Source organism: Musca domestica, unplaced genomic scaffold (assembly GCF_030504385.1).
Source record: "Musca domestica strain aabys unplaced genomic scaffold, Musca_domestica.polishedcontigs.V.1.1 22, whole genome shotgun sequence".
NCBI lineage: Eukaryota > Metazoa > Arthropoda > Insecta > Diptera > Muscidae > Musca > Musca domestica.
The window spans coordinates 4,555,532-4,576,075 of NW_026712262.1; the positions used below are offsets into that span (position 1 = coordinate 4,555,532).

At 35.0% G+C, this 20,544-nt stretch overlaps 1 protein-coding gene across 1 annotated transcript in view; it reads left to right on the top strand.

The window, feature by feature from the left end:
• The window catches only part of LOC101896333 (mucin-3A), a 266,310-nt gene that overhangs the window by 187,321 nt on the left and 58,445 nt on the right, over positions 1–20,544 (top strand). Inside the window, exon 7 of the mRNA XM_011292830.3 lies at positions 3,664–4,132. Within this exon, the coding sequence (XP_011291132.2) occupies positions 3,664–3,896 (233 nt within the window). The 3' untranslated portion in view covers positions 3,897–4,132. The remainder of the gene's footprint in view (positions 1–3,663; positions 4,133–20,544) is intronic.

Sequence of the window (20,544 nt, forward strand, 5' to 3'; positions counted from 1 at the left end):
AATACTTATATTAACCCAAAATGGAATATATCGGCCCACTCCTTCTGCTACCACCCCCACAAAAGGTCGAAATTTTCAAAATATATATTTTTTGAACAGAAAGAGAAATGATAATCCGATTTACTCCAACTTTGCAAATCCTAATATTTACGTCAGTGCTAGGTCAGGTGTGAAAATGGACAATATCGGTCTACACCATCAAGTACCTCCCCCAAAGGGAGGGGGTCAACATTTTGAATAATTATAACTCCTATAAAATGTGAAGTAAAAGCCCGATTGTCTTCAAATTTCACTCATCCCAATACTTTTATTAACCCTAAGTCTGGTGTAATAATGGAATATATCGGCCTCCACCTTCTGGTACCTCCCACACATATGGTCGAAGAGAGAAACGATAATCCGATTTTACTCCAACTTTGCAAATCTTAATATTTGCGTCAGTGCTAGGTCGGGTGTGAAAATGGAAAATATTGGACCACTCCATCAAGTGCCTCTCCCACAAAGGGTCAAAATTTTGAATCATTATAACTCTTATATAATATGATGTCAGAGACCGAAATTTCACACATCCTACTATTTTTGTGAAGTCAAGATCTGGTAGTAAGACGGAATATATCGGTTGACTGCTTCTGTTACTTCCCCCACAAAAGGTAGAAATTTTAAATATCCATTAAGCTCATAAAACACGAAATTAACATCCGATTCCATTTAGACTTGACACATCTCAATATTTCTATCAACACAGGATCTGTTTTAAAGACGGCAGAGATCGGACCATTCCTTCTGCTACCTCCCCCACAAAGACTCAATGTTTTGAATAACCAAAACATTTACAAAGTCCGAAATAAGCATCGGGTTCTATTTATATTTCACACATCCCATCATTTCTACTGACACAAGATCTATTGTGAAGATGGGATATACCGGCTCACTCCTTCTGGTTCCTCCCCCACAAGGGGTCAAAATTTTGAATAAAAATGAGGCTCATAAAACACGAAATTACCAATCGATATTCAATATTTCCGACAACACAAGATGATATTATAAAGATGCTAGAGATCGGGCCATTTCTTCTGGTACCAGTCCAACATAGGTTTCAATATTTTCAAGAAGAAAACGCTCAAAGAAAGCGAAGAAGGCATCCACATCTCTTCAAATTTGTTTTGAAGATGATATATATATATATATATATATATATATATATATATATATATATATATGCGAACCCATTCTGGTACCTCACCCACAAAGGGTCAAAATTTCCAGTAATTTTATTTGTCATAAATTGCGAAACAACTCAGCCATGTTTTACAACTTGCTATATCTAAATATATTTCTCCCGACCTGAAACCTGGATGAATGTGGAATTTATAATTTCGAATAAAATCGGACATAAAATGTTTGATTTTCTTGTAACTTTGCCCACACCAATAAGTTTATATGAATTAGATGAAGCATGAAAATGTAATACTTCACTCGACTATATCTGGTACCTCATGCACATGTTGAGATTTTCTAAAAATTATCACATATGCCATGTAAATTGAAGGAAGTTACCAATATAGTCAAATCCTGGCAGGTCGCAATATTTATGCGAAATGGACAATATTGGCCCATTCCACATTTGTTTGAATAATCATAACAGAAGTCAAAATATTTTTAAATAATCATACATTGACTGAGGTTATAGATCTGTCGAAAAAACCGACAGATACCTTTTTATACCCTCCACCATAGTATGGAGGGTATATTAAGTTTGTCATTCCGTTTGTAATACCTCGATCAGCATAAAATTCTATGTCGATTTACCAGTTCCGTCCGTCTATCCATCTATGGAAATCACTCTGGCTTTCGAACGAAATGAAGTAGGTTGATAAAATTTTACTCAAGTGTGTACTATATCTGCAGGTCTTCTGGTATTGAAAATGGATTATGTAGGTCCACGTCTTCGTATAGCCCCCATATAACGGTACCCCCCCCCCCACGATATTCGGTATTTTTATGCTTTTAGCGACATTATTTAGAGGAACTTTTTCAAATTTGGTATTTGAATTTCATAATGGATACTACAGCCTACGACAGAAAATTGTCTGTGAAGGTCCACGTTTCATAACCCCCATGGTAGCTCCCTATATTCGGTATTTTGATGGTTTTAGCTACATTATAAACAGATTTGTTTTCAAGTTTCGCATTTGAATATTGTAATAGCTTGTGACAAAAGTTGCCTATGCAGGAACACGTCGTCGTATAGACCCTAATATACGGCTAAATTCAGTATTTTTAAGATTTTAACAGAATTTTTAACGGATTTTATTTTTTTGAAAATTGTTCAAAGTTCGACCCAGCCGAACTTACATTTTTTTTCCTTGTCATCTGTTAACTTGTTTGTTTGTATATCCAAATCCCCGCCATGTATCAGCCAAACTGCACAAAAAGTAATCCCACTTATTTTACTTTTTAGTACGGATTTCCAAAACCACCTCCTGATCCTAATACCAAATTTTAGATTTCAAGCAGTATCCGTTCACGCAATACCCAATATAGAACTTCTCGTATGCTTGCTGAACGTATTTGAAACCCAAGTCCTTATCTTAACCCTGCCCATCAGAGATAGAGACCCCAATACCAAAATTTTAAATTTCCAGACCTATCCGTTCACCCAATTCCAAATTGTACCAATTTTAGTCAGATAGTCAATTATTTTACTCTTTTATTAATATACGTAATAATATTTGTTTTTCCTTTAAATGAACAATTAAATGTTTGAAATTTTTAAAAACTTTAACCCAATTACTATTTTAACTAGCATTTGTTATTAACTTTATGTTTCACATTGACCAAGGAAGGGCCTTCCATAAAATGAATGCAAATTTTTAAATTGAGTCGAACTTAAATCTGGATTTAAAGTAGCTGTCTTCCAATTTTTTTTTTTCTTAAAATTCAAATATTAAACCAAGAGCAAAATTGCTTTTGATTTTTAGTAGAGGGTATGCTTAGCACGAAAATCTTATCTCTATTAGAATATGACTTAGATTTGTGAACAACTTCTACCACATTGCCTCTTGTTCGTCATACAACAACTTCCACTGAATATTACTTTTGCATTCAATTTGCCTTTCATAAATTAATTTTCAATTTCCACAGAACTCAATTCCCCTTTTTATTTGAATACCCCTGCACTGGTTCTCAACTGCGTATACAAAACGCTTTTGTCTTTCGTTCTCATAACTCATACGCTCCCCATAACTACTACACCCACCCTATTAGCTAGCCACAAACAGATAGATTAGATACTTGACTTCAAATCCCCCCACTGCAAACATCCTCTTTCATTGCTTTCACTCACAACAAGCTCTCGTTATACTCTTATCTATCGAATCCAAATTTATTAACATTTACATAAATTTTGTAAATATTTTCCCACTCATTGCAAGCATCTGTTAACTTCATCTCCGACACCCCTTCCCTTCCCTGCCTTCATTTTTGTGAAGGCAGGGCCTAGTCATGCTGCTAATTCTTGGCTTTAATTAAACGCGATTCATGTTTGCACTGAGGTTAGGAAAATGTGCCGCCAAGAAATGTTTGGCGCGGTGTGGTTGACTCGACTCGAAATGCAAATTGGCCTTCTGCTTTTATCGTTTCTTTTGTTCGCATTCTTTGCAGGTGAATTACCGGCAGCTGTGCAACACAATTCCGCCACGGCACTTGCTCCATGGAGGAGTACACAAAGCCTACGTGTTCTCGCAGGACTAATGCATCTGTGGTGGCTGTTCCGATACTCAAGGCGGCATCGGCAATGGTGGTGGTGCTGGTGCTGGTGTTCATTGCTGATACATTTCGTCGTTGGCCCTGTCCCCTTCGTCGGCTTGAGCTTTGTGATGAACGTTGTGAATTGAAGCGTCATGTCGTCAAGCGAGCGAGTGAATGAGAGAGTGAGTGGTGTTATTAACTTAATTAAAGTTAATCAAAAGCAAGCGAACGAACGAAAGAAAGACGGAAAGAACAGCAGCAACATCAAACAACAGCAACTACAACAATAACAACACACGGCTTCATCGCTGACAACCAACCATCAGTGTAGGCAAACAATAATTACAGGAACAACAACGGCTGACGCTGCCGCACAATAACGGTATGTAAGTTTTCTTAATTTATCCATTGTTACAGAACCCTTCCCTCCGCTGGCTGAAATAGAACAAACTGACACACTTAAATAATAAACTTAAATGCCGGCTTAGTTGTTTAGTCACAAAAATATGACTATGCTTCTGATCCGAAGCGAAGTGAAGTGAAGCCCGTCCCTGCTGAAAAGAACATTTGAACATTTTCGCTCGACGTTGAATTTAATGCAATTAACAGCTTAACTCTCTAAACAATTTGCAACAGTGTGTCATAAACTAATTGTTGTGTACATAAACGAGTTAGGTATAACCAGTAAGGAAAGCTCAAAAGTCGGGCGGGCCCGACTATATGATACCCTACACCACTATGCATATTTAGTAGAGCTCTCGTAAAAAGGTTTATACAAGGCATTTCAGAGCTCTATGAGATATTTGGTACAAAATCAAAATCTATCTAATTCTATCGTGCATTTTACGAACTATAGCTATCTCTGAACCGGGTTTCTCTAAATTTGACGTATTAGCTTCTAGACTGAATTCGGTCTTATGTACGAAAATGCATGCCATTTGGGCTGATATTGGCCATTTGATGCACAATTAACACGAAATCGGATGAAGATATATATGGAAGCTCTAGCTATATCTGAACCGATTTTTACTAAAATTGGTGTACTTGCTTCTAAGCTGGTTTCGGTCGGATTTGCCAAAATTGATGCTATTACGGCCATTTGGTGGTCAATCACCCGAAATCGGATGAAGATATATATGGGAGCTATATCCAAATCTGAACCGATTTCGGTAAAATTTAAAACAGCTATTCCTGTGCTCCATCTAATACCTGGTATCAAATATCACGGTTGTGGAGTGAATATTACGAATGCAAGGGACTAAAACACTAAATCGTATGAAACATATATATGGTTGCTATATCTATATCTGAACCGATTTTCACTAAATTTGATATACTTGCTTCTAGGCTGAATTTGGTCCGATTTACTAAAATTCAGTCCATTTGGACTTATATCGGCCATTTGGTGCACAATTAACCCGAAATCGGATGAAGATATATATGGGAGCTATATCCAAATCTGAACCGATAAAATTACAAACAGCTATTTCTGGGCTGTATCTTATATCTGGTACCAAATATCATTCTTATGGAGTGCATATTACGAATGGGAGAGGCTTAAACACCAAATCGGATAAAACATATATATGGGAGCTATAGCTGTTTCTGAACCGATTTTCTCCAAATTTGATATACTTGCTTCTAGGCCGAACTCGGTTGGGTTCAGGTAATTTGGACTGATAGTGGACTGATAGTGGACATTTGGTGCACATTTAACCCGAAATCGGATGAAGATATATATGGGAGCTATATCTAAATTTGATCCGATTCTCACCAATAGGGTTCGTCCTTGGGCCAAAAAAATATCGTTTGGAAAATTTCATCTCAATCGGATAATAAATGCGACCTGCATTTTGTTCACAAGAATACATGGACAGACGGACAGACGGACTGACATGCATAAATCGACTCAGAAAGTGATTCTATGAAGGTTCTCAAAAGTAACTATGGGTCTATCTCGTTTCCTTCTCCATGTTACAAACAAATGCACAAAAACATAATACCCTTACCACTATGTGGTGTAGGGTATAAAAATGGAGGTTGATTTACTGAAGGGAGATCCGGAGGGAGGCTATACCGAATATTTATTTCCACCATTTTAACGAGGTTATACAGGGTGAGATGAAAAAACTGCAACCAACTTCAGAATACTGTAATTTCTAAGCCACTCGTCCGAAGGCTGTTAAAATTATTCCAGTGACAGCTCATCATATTGTTTACAAGCGTACAAAAGCATTTTTGCGAGAATTTTCCTGAAAAAAGTTATTCGTGATGTAATTCAAGCGTGATAGTGTGATTTCTTTATATTTGGCTGTTAGAACGCCCCAGCATTTGAATGTGAATAAATATTTTGTGTTTCGTACCACCGTGACACTGGTAGCGTAGCCCGACTTCAAGGAACTGGACAGAAGAAAACAGCAACATCAGCAGAAATGGTTCGAAAAGTAAAGAAACGACTTGATCGAAACCCGCGTCGCAGTGGCCGAAAAATGGCACGTGAGCTGAACATATTGGAATATTCCATTCCGCAAATATTGAAAAATGAGCTCGGGATAAAGCAATAGAAATTCCAAAAGGTGCAAGAACTTACACCGCAACAGAAAATAAATAGACAAACTGTCCCGCAGTTTGTAAACAAACAAAATGATCGTGTTTCCTTGTCAAAGAGATCAGCTGAAAATGTGCACCTTCGGTTGGCCGCCAGAACTCAAGCGCCGGCCATGGCTATGGTGTGGGCCGCCATAACAGCCGATGGTGGCTCCCCGCTCTATTAATCGACTGGAGGGTGTATTAAAGCCTTGGGCACGCAAACGTTGTGGCCGCGCCGCCCTATAATGGTTACAAAATGAGGTTCATCGCTTCATTTCCAGTGTCCAATGGCCACCGAAATCTACGGATACCATTCCGCTGGACTATTGTGTCTGGAGTATTTTGGCACTAAAAATACCAAAATATCGATCACCTCAAGCAAGCGCTTCGCCGGGAATGGGCCAAAATACCGCAGAGCAACATTCGGTCAGCGTGTGCCGGTTTCATTGGCCATTTGAAGGCCATAATTCTTGTCATAGGTGACCAATTCGAAAAAAATCTTAACTTATTCTAAAATTTGATGCTATCTCCGATTTAGCATTGTCCGCCTGTCTGTGTGTCTAACTGATATAATCATGCTATCTTTTCTTCTATATCAAACGAATGGAGAAAGAAGGATAAAATCTTACGCACAGGTGTATTTAACCAGTAGGAAGGTTAAGTTTGTAGATGGGTCCACGTTTTCGTATGGCTCATTACTATATTCGGTATTTCGACGATTTTAGCAACATTATTCACCGGATTTGTTTCAAATTTTGACAATTTGGAATCGGTACTATAGCCTATGACAGAAAATTACTTATGCAGCCCCCAAATAATGGGTTCCAATTAAACAGATTTTTTTTATATAATTTTCTTTGCTTTTATAACCTCCACCATACATAGTATGGAGGATATATTAAGCTCATCAACCAAAGTTATATTCTTGATTCTTGATGAATTAAGATAGGAAGCTCAAAATTTTGCACAGATCAGTCTTTTGTCTGCAGGCAGGTCAAGTTTGAAGATGGGCTATATCGGTTCACGATATCGTATAGCCTGCATATAACGGGGCTATACGATATATAGCTACACAAGGAGTTTTCTGTGAGTACTGAGCCTGAACCTGAAAGGGAATTGTCTACATAGGTCCACGATATGGTATAAGCCCCATAAAGCGGTACCTTCCGATATTAGCTATTTGGGTGATTTTAGCTAATTTTTTTCAAATTTCATATTTAAAGTTCGAAATAGGTACTGCAGCCGATGACAAAAAATTACTTATGCAGGATCACATCTTCGTATAGCCCCATTTAACGGTTTTCTTTTAAGCGGTTTTATTTCGACAGAATATTTTGGACATTTTTCATGTTCCTTCAAAATGTAAGGGGGTATTAAAAGTTCGGTTCGCTTATTTACTTATTAGTTTACAAAACAATATATAGAAACACAAAATTTGCAGATGTCGGGTACACTCTGAAAAAAAAATTAGTAAGGAAAAATCCAAAGTCGGTCGGGGCTGGCTATGTGATACCCTACATCACTATGCATATTTAGTAGAGCTCCCATAACAAAAGAATTTATTTGAAGTAGATCATACCAACAATTAGAGCAGTTATAGTTTGCTATAGAGTGCATGATATCACTTGCAGAAGGATTATATTAAAAAGATATATATCGGAGCCGAGTTGAAAAAAATTGAAACATACGTCTCGAAATGCACTCCATTTGAGCTGATATTAGCCATTATTTGCACAATAAAGGTGAAATCGGATTAAGGATATATATTGGAGCTTTATCCAAATCTTAGCCGTTCTGCATAAAATTTGGCTACAGCATTTCCGAGCTTTATAAGATATCTCGTACCAAATATCATGAAACATATTTATGAGAGCTATATCTATATCTGAACCGATTTTCTCCGAATTCGATGTACTTGTTTCTACACTGAATTTGGTCGGATGTACCAAAATTCAAAACTTTTGGACAGATATTAGCAATTTGGTGCACAATTAATCCAAAATCGGTTGAGGATATATATGGCAGCTATATCCAAACCTGAACATACCTTGATAAAATTTGATACGTGTATTTCGAATCTGTATCTTATATTTGGTACCAAAGATCGTTGTTGTAGAATGCATATTACGCTTGTGAGGGACTTTAAGCCCCAATCGGAAAAAACATATTGCTATATCTGAACCGATTTACACAAAATTTGAATTCAGTCGTTATTGCCAAAATTCAGTTGATTTAGGCTGATATTAGCCATATGGTGCACCATAAACCTGATATCTGATAAAGATATATATGGGAGTTATATCCATATCTGAGCCGATATCGATAAAATTTGGCAGAGGTTATTTCGAGCAGTATCTAATGTCCGGTACCAATGTCATTCTTCTGGACTGCATATTACGCATACCCGGCTTTTAAAACCCCAAATCGGATGAAACATATATATGGGAACTATAGCTATATCTGAACCGATTTTCTCCAAATTAAATTTACCTGCTTCTAGACTGAATTCGGTTGGATGTACCAAAATACAGGTCATTTGGGCTTATATTAGTCACCTGGTGCACAATTAAGCTGAAATCGGTTGAAGATATTTGGGAACTATATCTAAATCTGATCCGATTATCGCTAATTTCAATTAGGTTCGTCCTTAGGCCAAACAAATATAGTTTGCAAAAACTGCATCTCAATCGGATAATAAATGCGACCTGCATTTTGTTCACAAGAATATATGGACTGACGGTCGGACGAACGGACTGACGTGCTTAAATCGACCCAGAAAGTGATTCTATAAATATCCTCAAAAGTATCTATGGGTCTATCTCACTTCCAAAAATGCAAAAAAATGCACAAAGACATATTACCCTTACCACTACATGACGTAGGGTATAAAAATCGTAGAAAAATACCGCTTAAATGAAACCGTTATGTGGGTGCTCTACGAAGGCGTGGACCTGCATAAGTAATTTTGCATAAAATCTGTCACAGCCAGTTGTACCGATTCCGAACTTTAAATACGAAATTTGAAGCAGTTTCGGTGAAAAATGTCGCTAAAATTATCCAAATACCGAATATCGGGAGGTATCGTTATGTGGGGGGCTATACGAAAACGTGGACCGACATATCCCGAAATATAGAGTGATTACGACAGACAGAGATACAAACACACAGGCAGACGGACAGACGGACATCGATAAATCGACCTAGAATATTGCTGTGATCCAAAATATATATACTTTGTAGGGTCTTACATGATCATATAAAATATAAATGTCTTAATTGTTGTCAGCCGAATAAGACGATTTAGGACGCGTGGCAGACCGAAAATGTGTCTCGTTATTTTAAAATTCCATATATACAGAAAGCTTTATTTTGAAAATTTCCCCTTTTCTAAAAAAAAAAAAAAACTATGTAATTTTCAACATGAGCGCATTTGTTGGAAAGTAAATAGATTTTCTAAAAATGACACCCCAAACGTATTCATCACCCTCTATTAAAATAAACCATTAGTCAATATTTGAACTCCTAACCCGCACACAATTCCAACATTATTTGTCTAGCCTTCATATTGTTGCAATTATTTTTTCATATCGCTGCACAATTTACACACATCACAGAGTATCGCGGTGGATTTCAGTGAATAGGGTTGGCTTTGCTCGGGCCTTGTTCTTAATTTCGTAATTGTGTCGCTCAAAACGACAAAACGCAACAAAAGCTGTTAAAGAATTATTTCGAATTGTTTACACACACACAAATAACTGCACACATAAACATACAAACAATACATCTCCAAGGAACACTACAGTGTTGCCACTCAATTACCTATTCAAAGGCAATTTTGTAATTATTCTAAGAATTCGGAGCAAGGTAACGACTTTACATTCCTTTTTCTCAAGTGACCTTTATCCGAAGTTTGAAAACAAAAAAATAATTCAATTTGAGTTAAATAAAAAAATAAAAAAGTTTGCTGTTGAATAAAAGAACGAACAAATGAAATTACCAAATTTCAGGAAATATTTTCTTTTAGTTTGGAGAATTTTCAAATTAGTGAAGAGAAAATTGGTATAGAATTTTGCGAAAATTTCAGCTTAATAAGGGGGATGTCGGAGAAATTAAAAAACACAATATGGGAATGAAATACGTTTAATTTTTTTTAATTACAATTTTTACTGGCCAAGTCAATACCGTTTATATAATAAAAGAGTGTCATATACAAAAAAAAAAGTAAGAAAAAATCAAAAGTCGGACGGGGCCGACTTTATGATACCCTACACCACTTTGCTTATTTAGTAGAGCTCAACATAACAATTAAAAGTTTTTATGGGAGAATTCAAGCATACACGCTATGATTATAATTATAGTTTAAAGTTCAAAGGAATAAATATGCCGAAGCATTTGTATCTCTTAAATTCGGACTTATATTGCTCATTTGGTGCACAATTAATTTGAAATCGGATAAAGATATATATGGGAGCTATATCCAAATCTGAACCGATCTCGATAAAATTTGGCAAATATATCTCTGAGCTGTATTTGATATATTTCCCCTAATATTGTTGTTTCAGAGTGCATATTGCGGCTGCGGAGGAAAAATAACAAATCGGATGAACAATATATATGGAAGCTATGGCAATATCTGAACCGATTTCGATCAAATTTGGCATACTTATTTTCAAGTCCAATCTGATCGTACGTGCAAAATTCCATACTATTCGGACTGATATTACACGTTTGGTGCACAATAAAAGGCAAATCGGGCGAAGATATATATGGGAGCTATATCTAAATTTTGACCGATTATCTCCAATTTCAATAGGGTTCGTCCTTGGGCCAAACAAATGATTTGTGCAAAATTTCATCTGGATAGGGCAATAAATTCGAACTGTACTTTGTTTACAAAAATACATGGACAGACGGACGGACGGACAGCATAAATCGACTCAGAATGTGATTCTATGCAGATCATCAAAAGGAACTATGGGTCTATCTCGTTTCCTTTTGCCTGTTACAAACAAATGCACAAAGACATAATACCATGACCACCTAGTGGTGTAGGGTATAAATATATATCGGAGCCGAGTTCCACAAAATGGAAAGTTACATCCCGAAATTCACTCCATTTGTGCTGATATTAGCAATTATTTGCACAATAAACCTGAAATCGGATTGTGGATATATATGGGAGTTATATACAAATCGTAGTCGTTCGTGTTAAGATTTGGCAAAGGTATTTCTGATCTCTATAAGATAGTTTGTAACAAATACCATTGTTGTCGACCAAAAAAAAAAAAAAAAAACAAATCGGATGAAACTTATATGTGGGAGTTATAGCTATATCTGAACCGATTTTCTCCAAATTTGATGTACTTGCTTCTACACTGAACTCGGTCGGATATACCAAAAATAAAGATTATTAAGACTGATATTGGCCGTTTAGCGTACAATTAACCCAAAATCGGTTGAAGATATACATCGAAGTTATATCCAAATCTGATCCAATTATTGATAAAATTTGGCAGAGGTGTTTCTGAGATGTATCTGACATTTAGTACCAAATGTCACTCTTGTGGAGTGCATATTACGCATGTGAGGGACTTAAAACACCAAATCGGATGAAACATACAGGGTGAGATGAGAAAGCTTCAACCAACTTCAGACTGCTGTCATTTCTAAGCCACTCGTCTGACAGCTGTTAAAATTATTCCAGTGACAGCTCATTATACCGTTTACAAGCGTACAAAAGCATTTTGGTGAGGATTTTCTAGAAAAAAGTTATGGAATTCAAGCGTGATAGTGTGATTTCTTTATATTTGGTTGGAAAACCACAAGTGGCTATTGATAGAGCACTCCAGAATTTAAATGTGAATAAATCTTTTGTGTCTCGTACCATCGCTCGTTGCCGTGATACTGGTAGCGTAGCCCAACGTCAGGGAAGTGGACGACAGAAAACAGCAACATCAGACATTGGACATTCTAAAAAGACTCAGCACCATCGGCACGCGCCACCCAAGAATTATTACAAATGAGGTTCCTCGCTTCATTTCCACCAAAATCTCCGGATACCAATGCGTTCGACTATTGTGTCTGGAGTATTTTGGAATGCAAGGTTGGCATTATAAAATACCAAAGTGTCGATCACCTCAAGCAAGCACTTCGCCGGGAATGGGCCAAAATATCGCAGAGCAACATTCGGGCAGCGTGTTGCCGTTTGAAGGCCATAATTCGTGCCTAAGGTGACCAATTCGAATAAATCTAAACTTATTCCAAAATTTGATGCCATTTCCGACATATTTTGCTTTCATTCAATAAAATTAAAAAAAAATGTAAAACTGTGGCGTTTGACTTTTGTTGCGGTTTTTTTATCTCTCCATGTATTCCTGGCATTTAGATAAGATTTAGAGATTTGTCGTCTTCTAGGACTTATAGCAGAATTTTATGACAAATAATTTTGTAGAATATTTAGACTTGCTACTGTCCTGTTTTAAAGAAGCTTTTTTTATTACCATATTTTTAAAAAGGGACCAATAATACCCTTTAACATTTTTGAGCAAAATAATCCTCGTATTTGATATTTCCACAGATAGACAGAAATATGGATGCACGGACATGGAATTTAATGCTAGCCAAGTATATATATGCTAGTCAAGTATATATATATTTCGTGGTATTACAGTCGGTATGACAAGCTTAATATAAACTCTACATTATGGTGGATGGAAACGCATTTTTGAATTTTTGATACTCTTTGAATAAATAAGCTATATGTCCTCCAAAAGCAGGAATATGCGATAATTCACTTAGAAAATATACCGTGGCTTTAAAATATTCTACTTACCAGACCGAAAGTCAGTTTTCCTTCTAACGAAGAATGCATTCTAAATATTTAGTGTCCCTATCTGCCCAGTTTGGACAATGCTTGGCACATCATTGTTTTGGTCACAACTTCCGTGATGTCACTTGCAATACAATACAACATGTACTGCAAGTGACATCATGAATTTGGTGGCGACAATACAAAAAACAATACGCATACATATGTTACTACAAATGTCCATACAAAAAAAAAACTAGAAAAGTTTTAAAAACTTTTCACCAACAAAAATAATATCATGCAGAAACCAGGATATCCTCAATTGTTTTTGTTTCTTTTTCCATTTTTTCAAATTCAAAACTTGGATTTTTCAAGGAATTGTTTTCAATTTCATTGGTGTTACCCTCTGACCAAGTGACAAGGACAAGTATTAAATTTCTCTTGTTTTTCTTTCTGTTTTTTTTTTTTCTCCGACAATAATGCTATCTGAGCAAGCAGAAAATATGTCCTTTTTTATCCAAAGATGCTGTGTAAACTGAATTTAAATAAGGCAAATACGAAACTTTAAACACACACAGGCACACACATATAAATTTCCCCACTCAAGAAGTAACACACGAGACCTAGGGAGATTTTTGTTTAGTTCTACGCTTGCATTCGGACGTGGACGATCTCACCTACGAATGGAGGGAGAATGACTCAAGCTAATGCTGTAAATTATTTGTGGGGAGGGGGAGGATATTCGAAACGACCATCTGATGGTATTCTAAGCCACTTCATTATGAAATATTAATAACGATGCGCATTTTACACATAGTGGTGGGGGAGCATGACGGAGGGGAGTGTTAACGAAATATGTTTTTTTTTATTTGGAACGATGTGATGTGAATTTTAAGTTTGCCACAACGGCGAAAGATTAAAATGTCAAACAACATAATTCTATGGTTTTTGGCATTTACTTGTTTTGGAGGGTGTGGACGAGGTGGCGTCATGCTTTATTAAACGAAAACAAACTGGGGCGGACGGACTGTGGCTTAAGGATAACACAATTTATGCTAAAAAGATTATCAACCAAAAAAACGAAGAGAAAATATGTGGATATTTAACAAAAACAAAATGACCAATGGAAAACAAATAAAAAATGTTTATGGTTGGCGGACCACGGACCACGAAATAATGGAAAAAAGAAGAAAGACACACGGAGAGAAGATAACCAGCATTGGAGGACACGGCTATGAGATATTCTTTTGAGTAAGCACAAACAAAGAACAATTAAGTTTAAGATTAAGTTCAATTTTATTTAGTTTTTTTTTTTTTTAACAATAAGAAGCTTTAATTTAATACGTTAAAACTATTACGTTTGAGTTCAAATAAAGGATGAGGTAAAACATTCCGTAACTAAGTAACTATAACCTACGCCACACTGGGGTTCAGGATATTGTGTCTTTATGTGGATTTCCGCACACCATGTCAAACTAATTCTAGAATTTCGTCTGTTAAAATTTGTTTAGATAAGGCTATATATGTTCCATCCGATTTGATATTCAAGCTCCCATCGCCGCGATATGTGTTCCATAAGAATAACATTCAGTATAAGCTTTCATACAGGGCGAGATAAAAAACTGCAACAAAGTCAAACGCCATAATTTTTAATTTTTTTTTATTAAATGAAAACCAAAAAATGTCGGAAATAAAATCAAATTTTAGAATAGGTTTAGATTTGTTCGAATTGGTCACGAATTATGGCTTTCAAACGGCCAATGAATGTTGCTTTGCAGTATTTTGGCCCATTCCCAACGAAGCGCTTGCCTGAGGTGTTCGACATTTTGGTATTTTTTAGTGCCAACATTGCTTTTCAAAATACTCCAGATACCATAGTCCATCGGATTGGTATCCGGAGATTTTAGCACCCACAGTGCCCTGGAAATGAAGCGAGGAACCTCATTTTGTAACCATTCTTGGGTGGCGCGAGTTAATTCTTGTAGTAATCCGAGTATAAAAAAAAACACAAGTTTATTCGTTGGTTGCTCAAAAATTACCCCTCTTTATTGAAAACAATAATTAAAAATGAAAGTTACGATTATAAACTTATTTAAAGTGAAAATTGCAATAACTGCATTTTGACAATTTATAAAATTATTAGTAATTCTATAGCTGGTGGCCTGTTTACAATTCTTTGAAATTTAAATATATGCTTATTTAACAATTCTTTTATTGAACAATTCTTTATTTTACAGTTCTTTTTCGGTCTGTTGAACTATTTAAAATTCTTACTAATTTTATATGTAGCAATTCATACGGTTATTGACTTATTAGCAATTCTTAATAATTTTTATTATTTATTTGCTTGATTTAACCTTGGTGGCTTTGTAGGTGCTTGTGTTAATGTTGTTGTTGTTGATGTTGTTTCTGTAACTCCTCCCCCCTTAGTATGGAGCGATGGCCAAAGAATTGATGGTCAGAAGCGACAACAGTATTGGCGGGAAGTTCATTTACCACTAATTTTGTCTTCTGTTTCATTATATAGGTGAAAATTACAATTCCAATTATTAACATTAAAGTTCCATAATTTATGTGTCTGTGAAGTTCTGTATTGTTTGATAACTCTTCGATGGCTAACTTATTTTCTAGATGGTACTCTTTGAGTTTAGGTATATTTAAAGTTTCTATTGTAGACAAAGGTTTTATGTTTATTTCTGTGGGTAGTTTTACAATAAAATCGTCCCAATATATGTTTGGGTTATCTTCGTAGATAATTCCGTTAATAATAACATTACAGTTTTTAAAATTTATTAATAAGTTGCCTTCAATATTATGTTTTTCGGAGTTACATGATGTTTTCATTTCTGTGGTCGGTAAATTTTTTATTAACACAAGTCCTTGTTCAGGTTGTGATATTTCTGTAATTTGGCCTATATTATTGAGATTACAATTAGCTTCTAAATTACTTATGATTTTTCCAAAGCATGAAGAATTTTCCATAGTTTCTTGTAGTGAACTTTCTTTACAATAATATATGTTTTCGATTTTCTTACATAAATTTTCGAAATATTGAATTTTATTATTATTATAAATTGTGTAAGGTTTTATAACTATTTCTTTTGTTTTATTAATTGGTATAGGAATTGTATGGGAAATTGTGTAATTGGTTAATGGGATGTGGGGAATTTGAATGTTAAAAACGATATTGGTATCATTGTAAAATGCCTGTAATTGTAAGAGTTCATATAAATGTTCTGTTGTATCAATTTTAATTGACTGATTCTCTAAATTGTTCCCTATTTCTTCTAACTCTTGCGTATTTAATATCATCTTGGGTATAATTCCGAGGCTAGACAATGTCATCGCTTCAGAAACATCTTTAATATGATTTGTCAGTAAATCAATGTGGAAATTAATCTGATTTAAATACTGCATATCATTTATAAGTCTTGAGTTGGAATTTATGCTATTTTGAGAATTCTTTATTGACTCTACTATTATATCTTGTTCTTTATTTATGTGGTCTGTGATATTTTCTATTCTTTCAATGATTCTAGTACTAAGTATATTCTGTTTACTGGTTTCAGTTTGTAATTTATTTGTTAGATTAAATATAGCCTGGTTAATACGGAGAGCATCATTATCGTCCATATTACCTGTGATAAATTTAACTGCTGAACCTATACCATTAAATAATCCTCTTTTCCTGCGGTATTTAGGAGTTATTGAATTCAATTTATCCTTAAGGTCTTTAAGTTTAAATTTTGTTACCTTTAAGGAATCTCTGTTGTAATATGTGGGAGTAAATTGTTTGACAGATTTTTCAATTTTCATGACATTATCCTTATAAGAATCTAATTTTATTATATGTATAAGGTTGATATAGTCAATTATTGTTTTAGCAGTTCCCAGTTTTATTTGTAATAATCCCTGGGTGTCTTTTAAATTGTGTATCTCCAGTGTTTGTGTGTGTATCATGGGTATTAATCTGAAATAAAAGATTATGAAAATTGTTTTTTTTCTTATTTTTGATTTGTGAAGTTTCGTGTTTTGTGTAGTAAGTAATGTTGCTTTGTTGTTTTGTTTCACTTTGTGCCTAGAAAATCTCGGTGTTAATTTGTTTCTCCTACATTCCTTCCTGTATATATAGTTATCTACATCATAATTTAGTGGATCTTGTCTGTCTGCATTAAGTTTTTCTATGCGTTTGTCCGTGTCGGTTTCCAATTTTTCCTTAATAGATTCGTAGAGTTGTGTTCGAAATTGATTAATTTTAGAAAGATATTCGTGTTCATTGTTAAATGTAATTTGACGGTTAATTTTATAGGTTCTTCCATAGAAAAGTTCGAAAGGTGTAATTTAGTAGAAGAATGTATTGCGTTATTATAGGTTATAAGAACTTCTGTTAGGATGTCGTCATGATCCATTTCTAACTTTTTTTCTTTAATTTTCTCGACTATTAATCTGTAAGTTTCAGTTAATGTTGAATGGAGTCTTTCTACGGGGGAATTGCTAGAAGATTGTTGAAAAGATGTAAAGTGTAGGTCAATTTGGTATTGCTGACAAAAGTCTTTAAATATGTTTGATGTGAATTCGGTTCCTTGGTCACAAACTATTTTGTTAGGTATGCCATGCAGGCTAAGAAAATGTTTTAAAGATTTAATAACGCAAAGGCTGTTTCTCGCTGTTAGAGTATATGCTGCGGCGAATTTGGAAAATTTGTCTATAATGGTTAAAATATTTTTGCTGTTAATCGTGTAAATGTCTATATGTATTATATCTAATGGTTCTACAGGTGTGGGAGGTTTTTCAAACTTATTCTTCGGAGGATGTCTATCATATTTTAGTCTTTGGCATGAAGTACAATTATTTATTGTTTGAGCTATCTTTGATTTCATGTATGGAAAGTAATATTCGCGTTTTAGGTGGTCATAGGTTTCTTGTATGCCTCTGTGATTATTGTTTTCGTGATAGTCTTGAATGATTTTATCCTGATTATCGTTTTCTTTTATGTCCTTTACTATTTCAGTACACCTAACTAAACGAAAAATTTTGCTTTGTGCAAAATGTTTGGAATATACATTTTGAATAATGCGAAAAGTTTCATTATCTGTAAAAATTGCCGTGGTTTTATTGGGCGCTAGATGATTTTTAAAAATTTGTGTTATAATTTCCTCTGTATAATTGGGGTATGTAAATGTTTTTCTATATTTGTTTTTAAAAACTACTTCTTGTTTTATGTGAGAATTAGAGTTTCCTGTCTTAAATAATGTTTGTAAATTAAAATCATTTATTGGTTTTTCCGAAATCGGAATACCATCATCGCAGTTTTCCTCTGCAGAGTGAATAGTACTACCAGAAGTGGCTTGATTTGACGTTGTATCAAATGCATTTATGTTTAGATTGACTGATGTGTCAGTCTTTATGCGACTAAGGGCATCGGCGTTTGTGTTTAGTTTGCCTTTTTTGTATATAATTTCATAATCGAATTCTTCTAATTTCAGTCGCCATCTTATTAATTTAGAGTTTGGCTCTTTCAGGCTCATAATCCATGTGAGTGGTTTATGATCTGTTATGATTCTGAACTGGTGACCAAATAGGTATGGTCGAAAATATTTTGTAGCCCAAACTATGGCTAAGAGCTCTTTTTCTATTGTTGAGTAATTGATTTCCGATGTCGTGAGTGTGCGACTTGCGTAACAAATCGGTTTGTCGTTCCCTATAGGTCCTTGCGAAAGAATGGCTCCTAGCGCAAAATTACTTGCGTCTGTCGTAAGATTGAAAGGCTTAGAAAAATCTGGATATTGTAAGATAGGGTCATTTACCAAGAGTTGTTTACAAATTTCAAACGTTTTTTTATAGTTATCGTCGACTATAACAGTTTTATTTTTCTTCAGACAAGCTGTAAATGGCTTTGTTATTTTGGCAAAGTCTTTAATAAATTTACGGTAATAACCTAGTAGACCTAAAAACGATTTTATTTCTTTTTGATTTGTGGGTATAGGAAAGTTTTGGATCGCCTTTATTTTGTCAGGATTTGGTTTTACTCCTTCTGTGGTCACTAAATGGCCCAAAAATGCGCATTCCTTATGTAAGAATTCAGACTTATCTAATTGAATCTTAAGATTAGCTTCTCTAAGGGCTTCAAAAACTTTTCTTAAATTTTCCGAATGTTCTTGGAGTGAGGTTGAATAGACAATGATGTCGTCTAAATAGACAAGACACACTGTTCCTATCAAATCTTTAAGAACGCAATCCATCACCCGTTGAAATGTTGATGGTGCATTTTTTAAGCCGAAGGGCATTCTCACAAATTCGTAGTGCCCATTTTCTACTGTAAATGCTGTCTTGGGAATATCTTTTGGATTCATTTCTATTTGATGGAATCCGCTAGCCAAGTCCAATGTGGTAAAATACATGCACTTGCCAAGTTTGTCCAGTATTTCATTTATGTTTGGTATTGGGTATCTATCTGATATTGTTTTATCGTTTAGTTTCCTGTAATCAATAACTAAACGCCACTTTTTTTTCCCACTAGCATCTGCTTTTTTTGGGACTATCCAAACAGGTGCACTCCATGGTGAGTAGCTTTCCCGTATGATACCCTGATTTAACATGTCTGAAATTTGTTTTTTTACTTCTTCTTTGTGGATATGGGGGTATCTATATGATTTTGTGTAAATAGGAATGTCGTCTCTTGTGACAATGTTGTGTTTGATTTTATTGGTGAAGGTAAGGGACTGATTATCTTGAAGAAAAATATCTTCAAATTCTTTACATAGTTTTGTGATAACCTTTTGTTCTTCCATATTCAAATGATCAATTCTAAGATTGTCCAGTAACTGAGGGCTTTGAAATTCAGGAATATGTTCGAAGCTTATATTATTAATTTCCCTATAATATGAATTTTTTATTGGATCTACTTTAATTGGGTTTTCGATTAAAATTATTTTGTCCGAGTTTGACTTATTATTTATTTCAACGAAGCTGTACCAGTTTTCAGCCTTGTACATACCAGGTGAAATGGTTACTTCTGGGTTAATTGATATTGCGGGGATTAGGAAATCGCCACTTTCTAAATCTACAGGAATTTTCATAATTGCTTTAGTTTTTGGTGATATAAGAAATTTACCGGAAGTTAAGTTTGGTTTAAAAGACAAAGGGATGCAGCAATTGTTTGTAATTAATTGCTTTTTCTCGAGGTCTATTTTTGCACCTAAATTAGTAAGTATATCGAGTCCAATGAGACCATCGAAATAGTTATGAAATTTAAAGACAAAGAATTCCAGGATTCCACATTCTCGGAATTCTATGAACATAGGGATGTTAACTTTTGTATTCAATTGGTGTTTGTTTAACACAGTGGTTATGATTATTGGTGCACAGTTTTCTATGTTTAATTTTCCTGTATATTC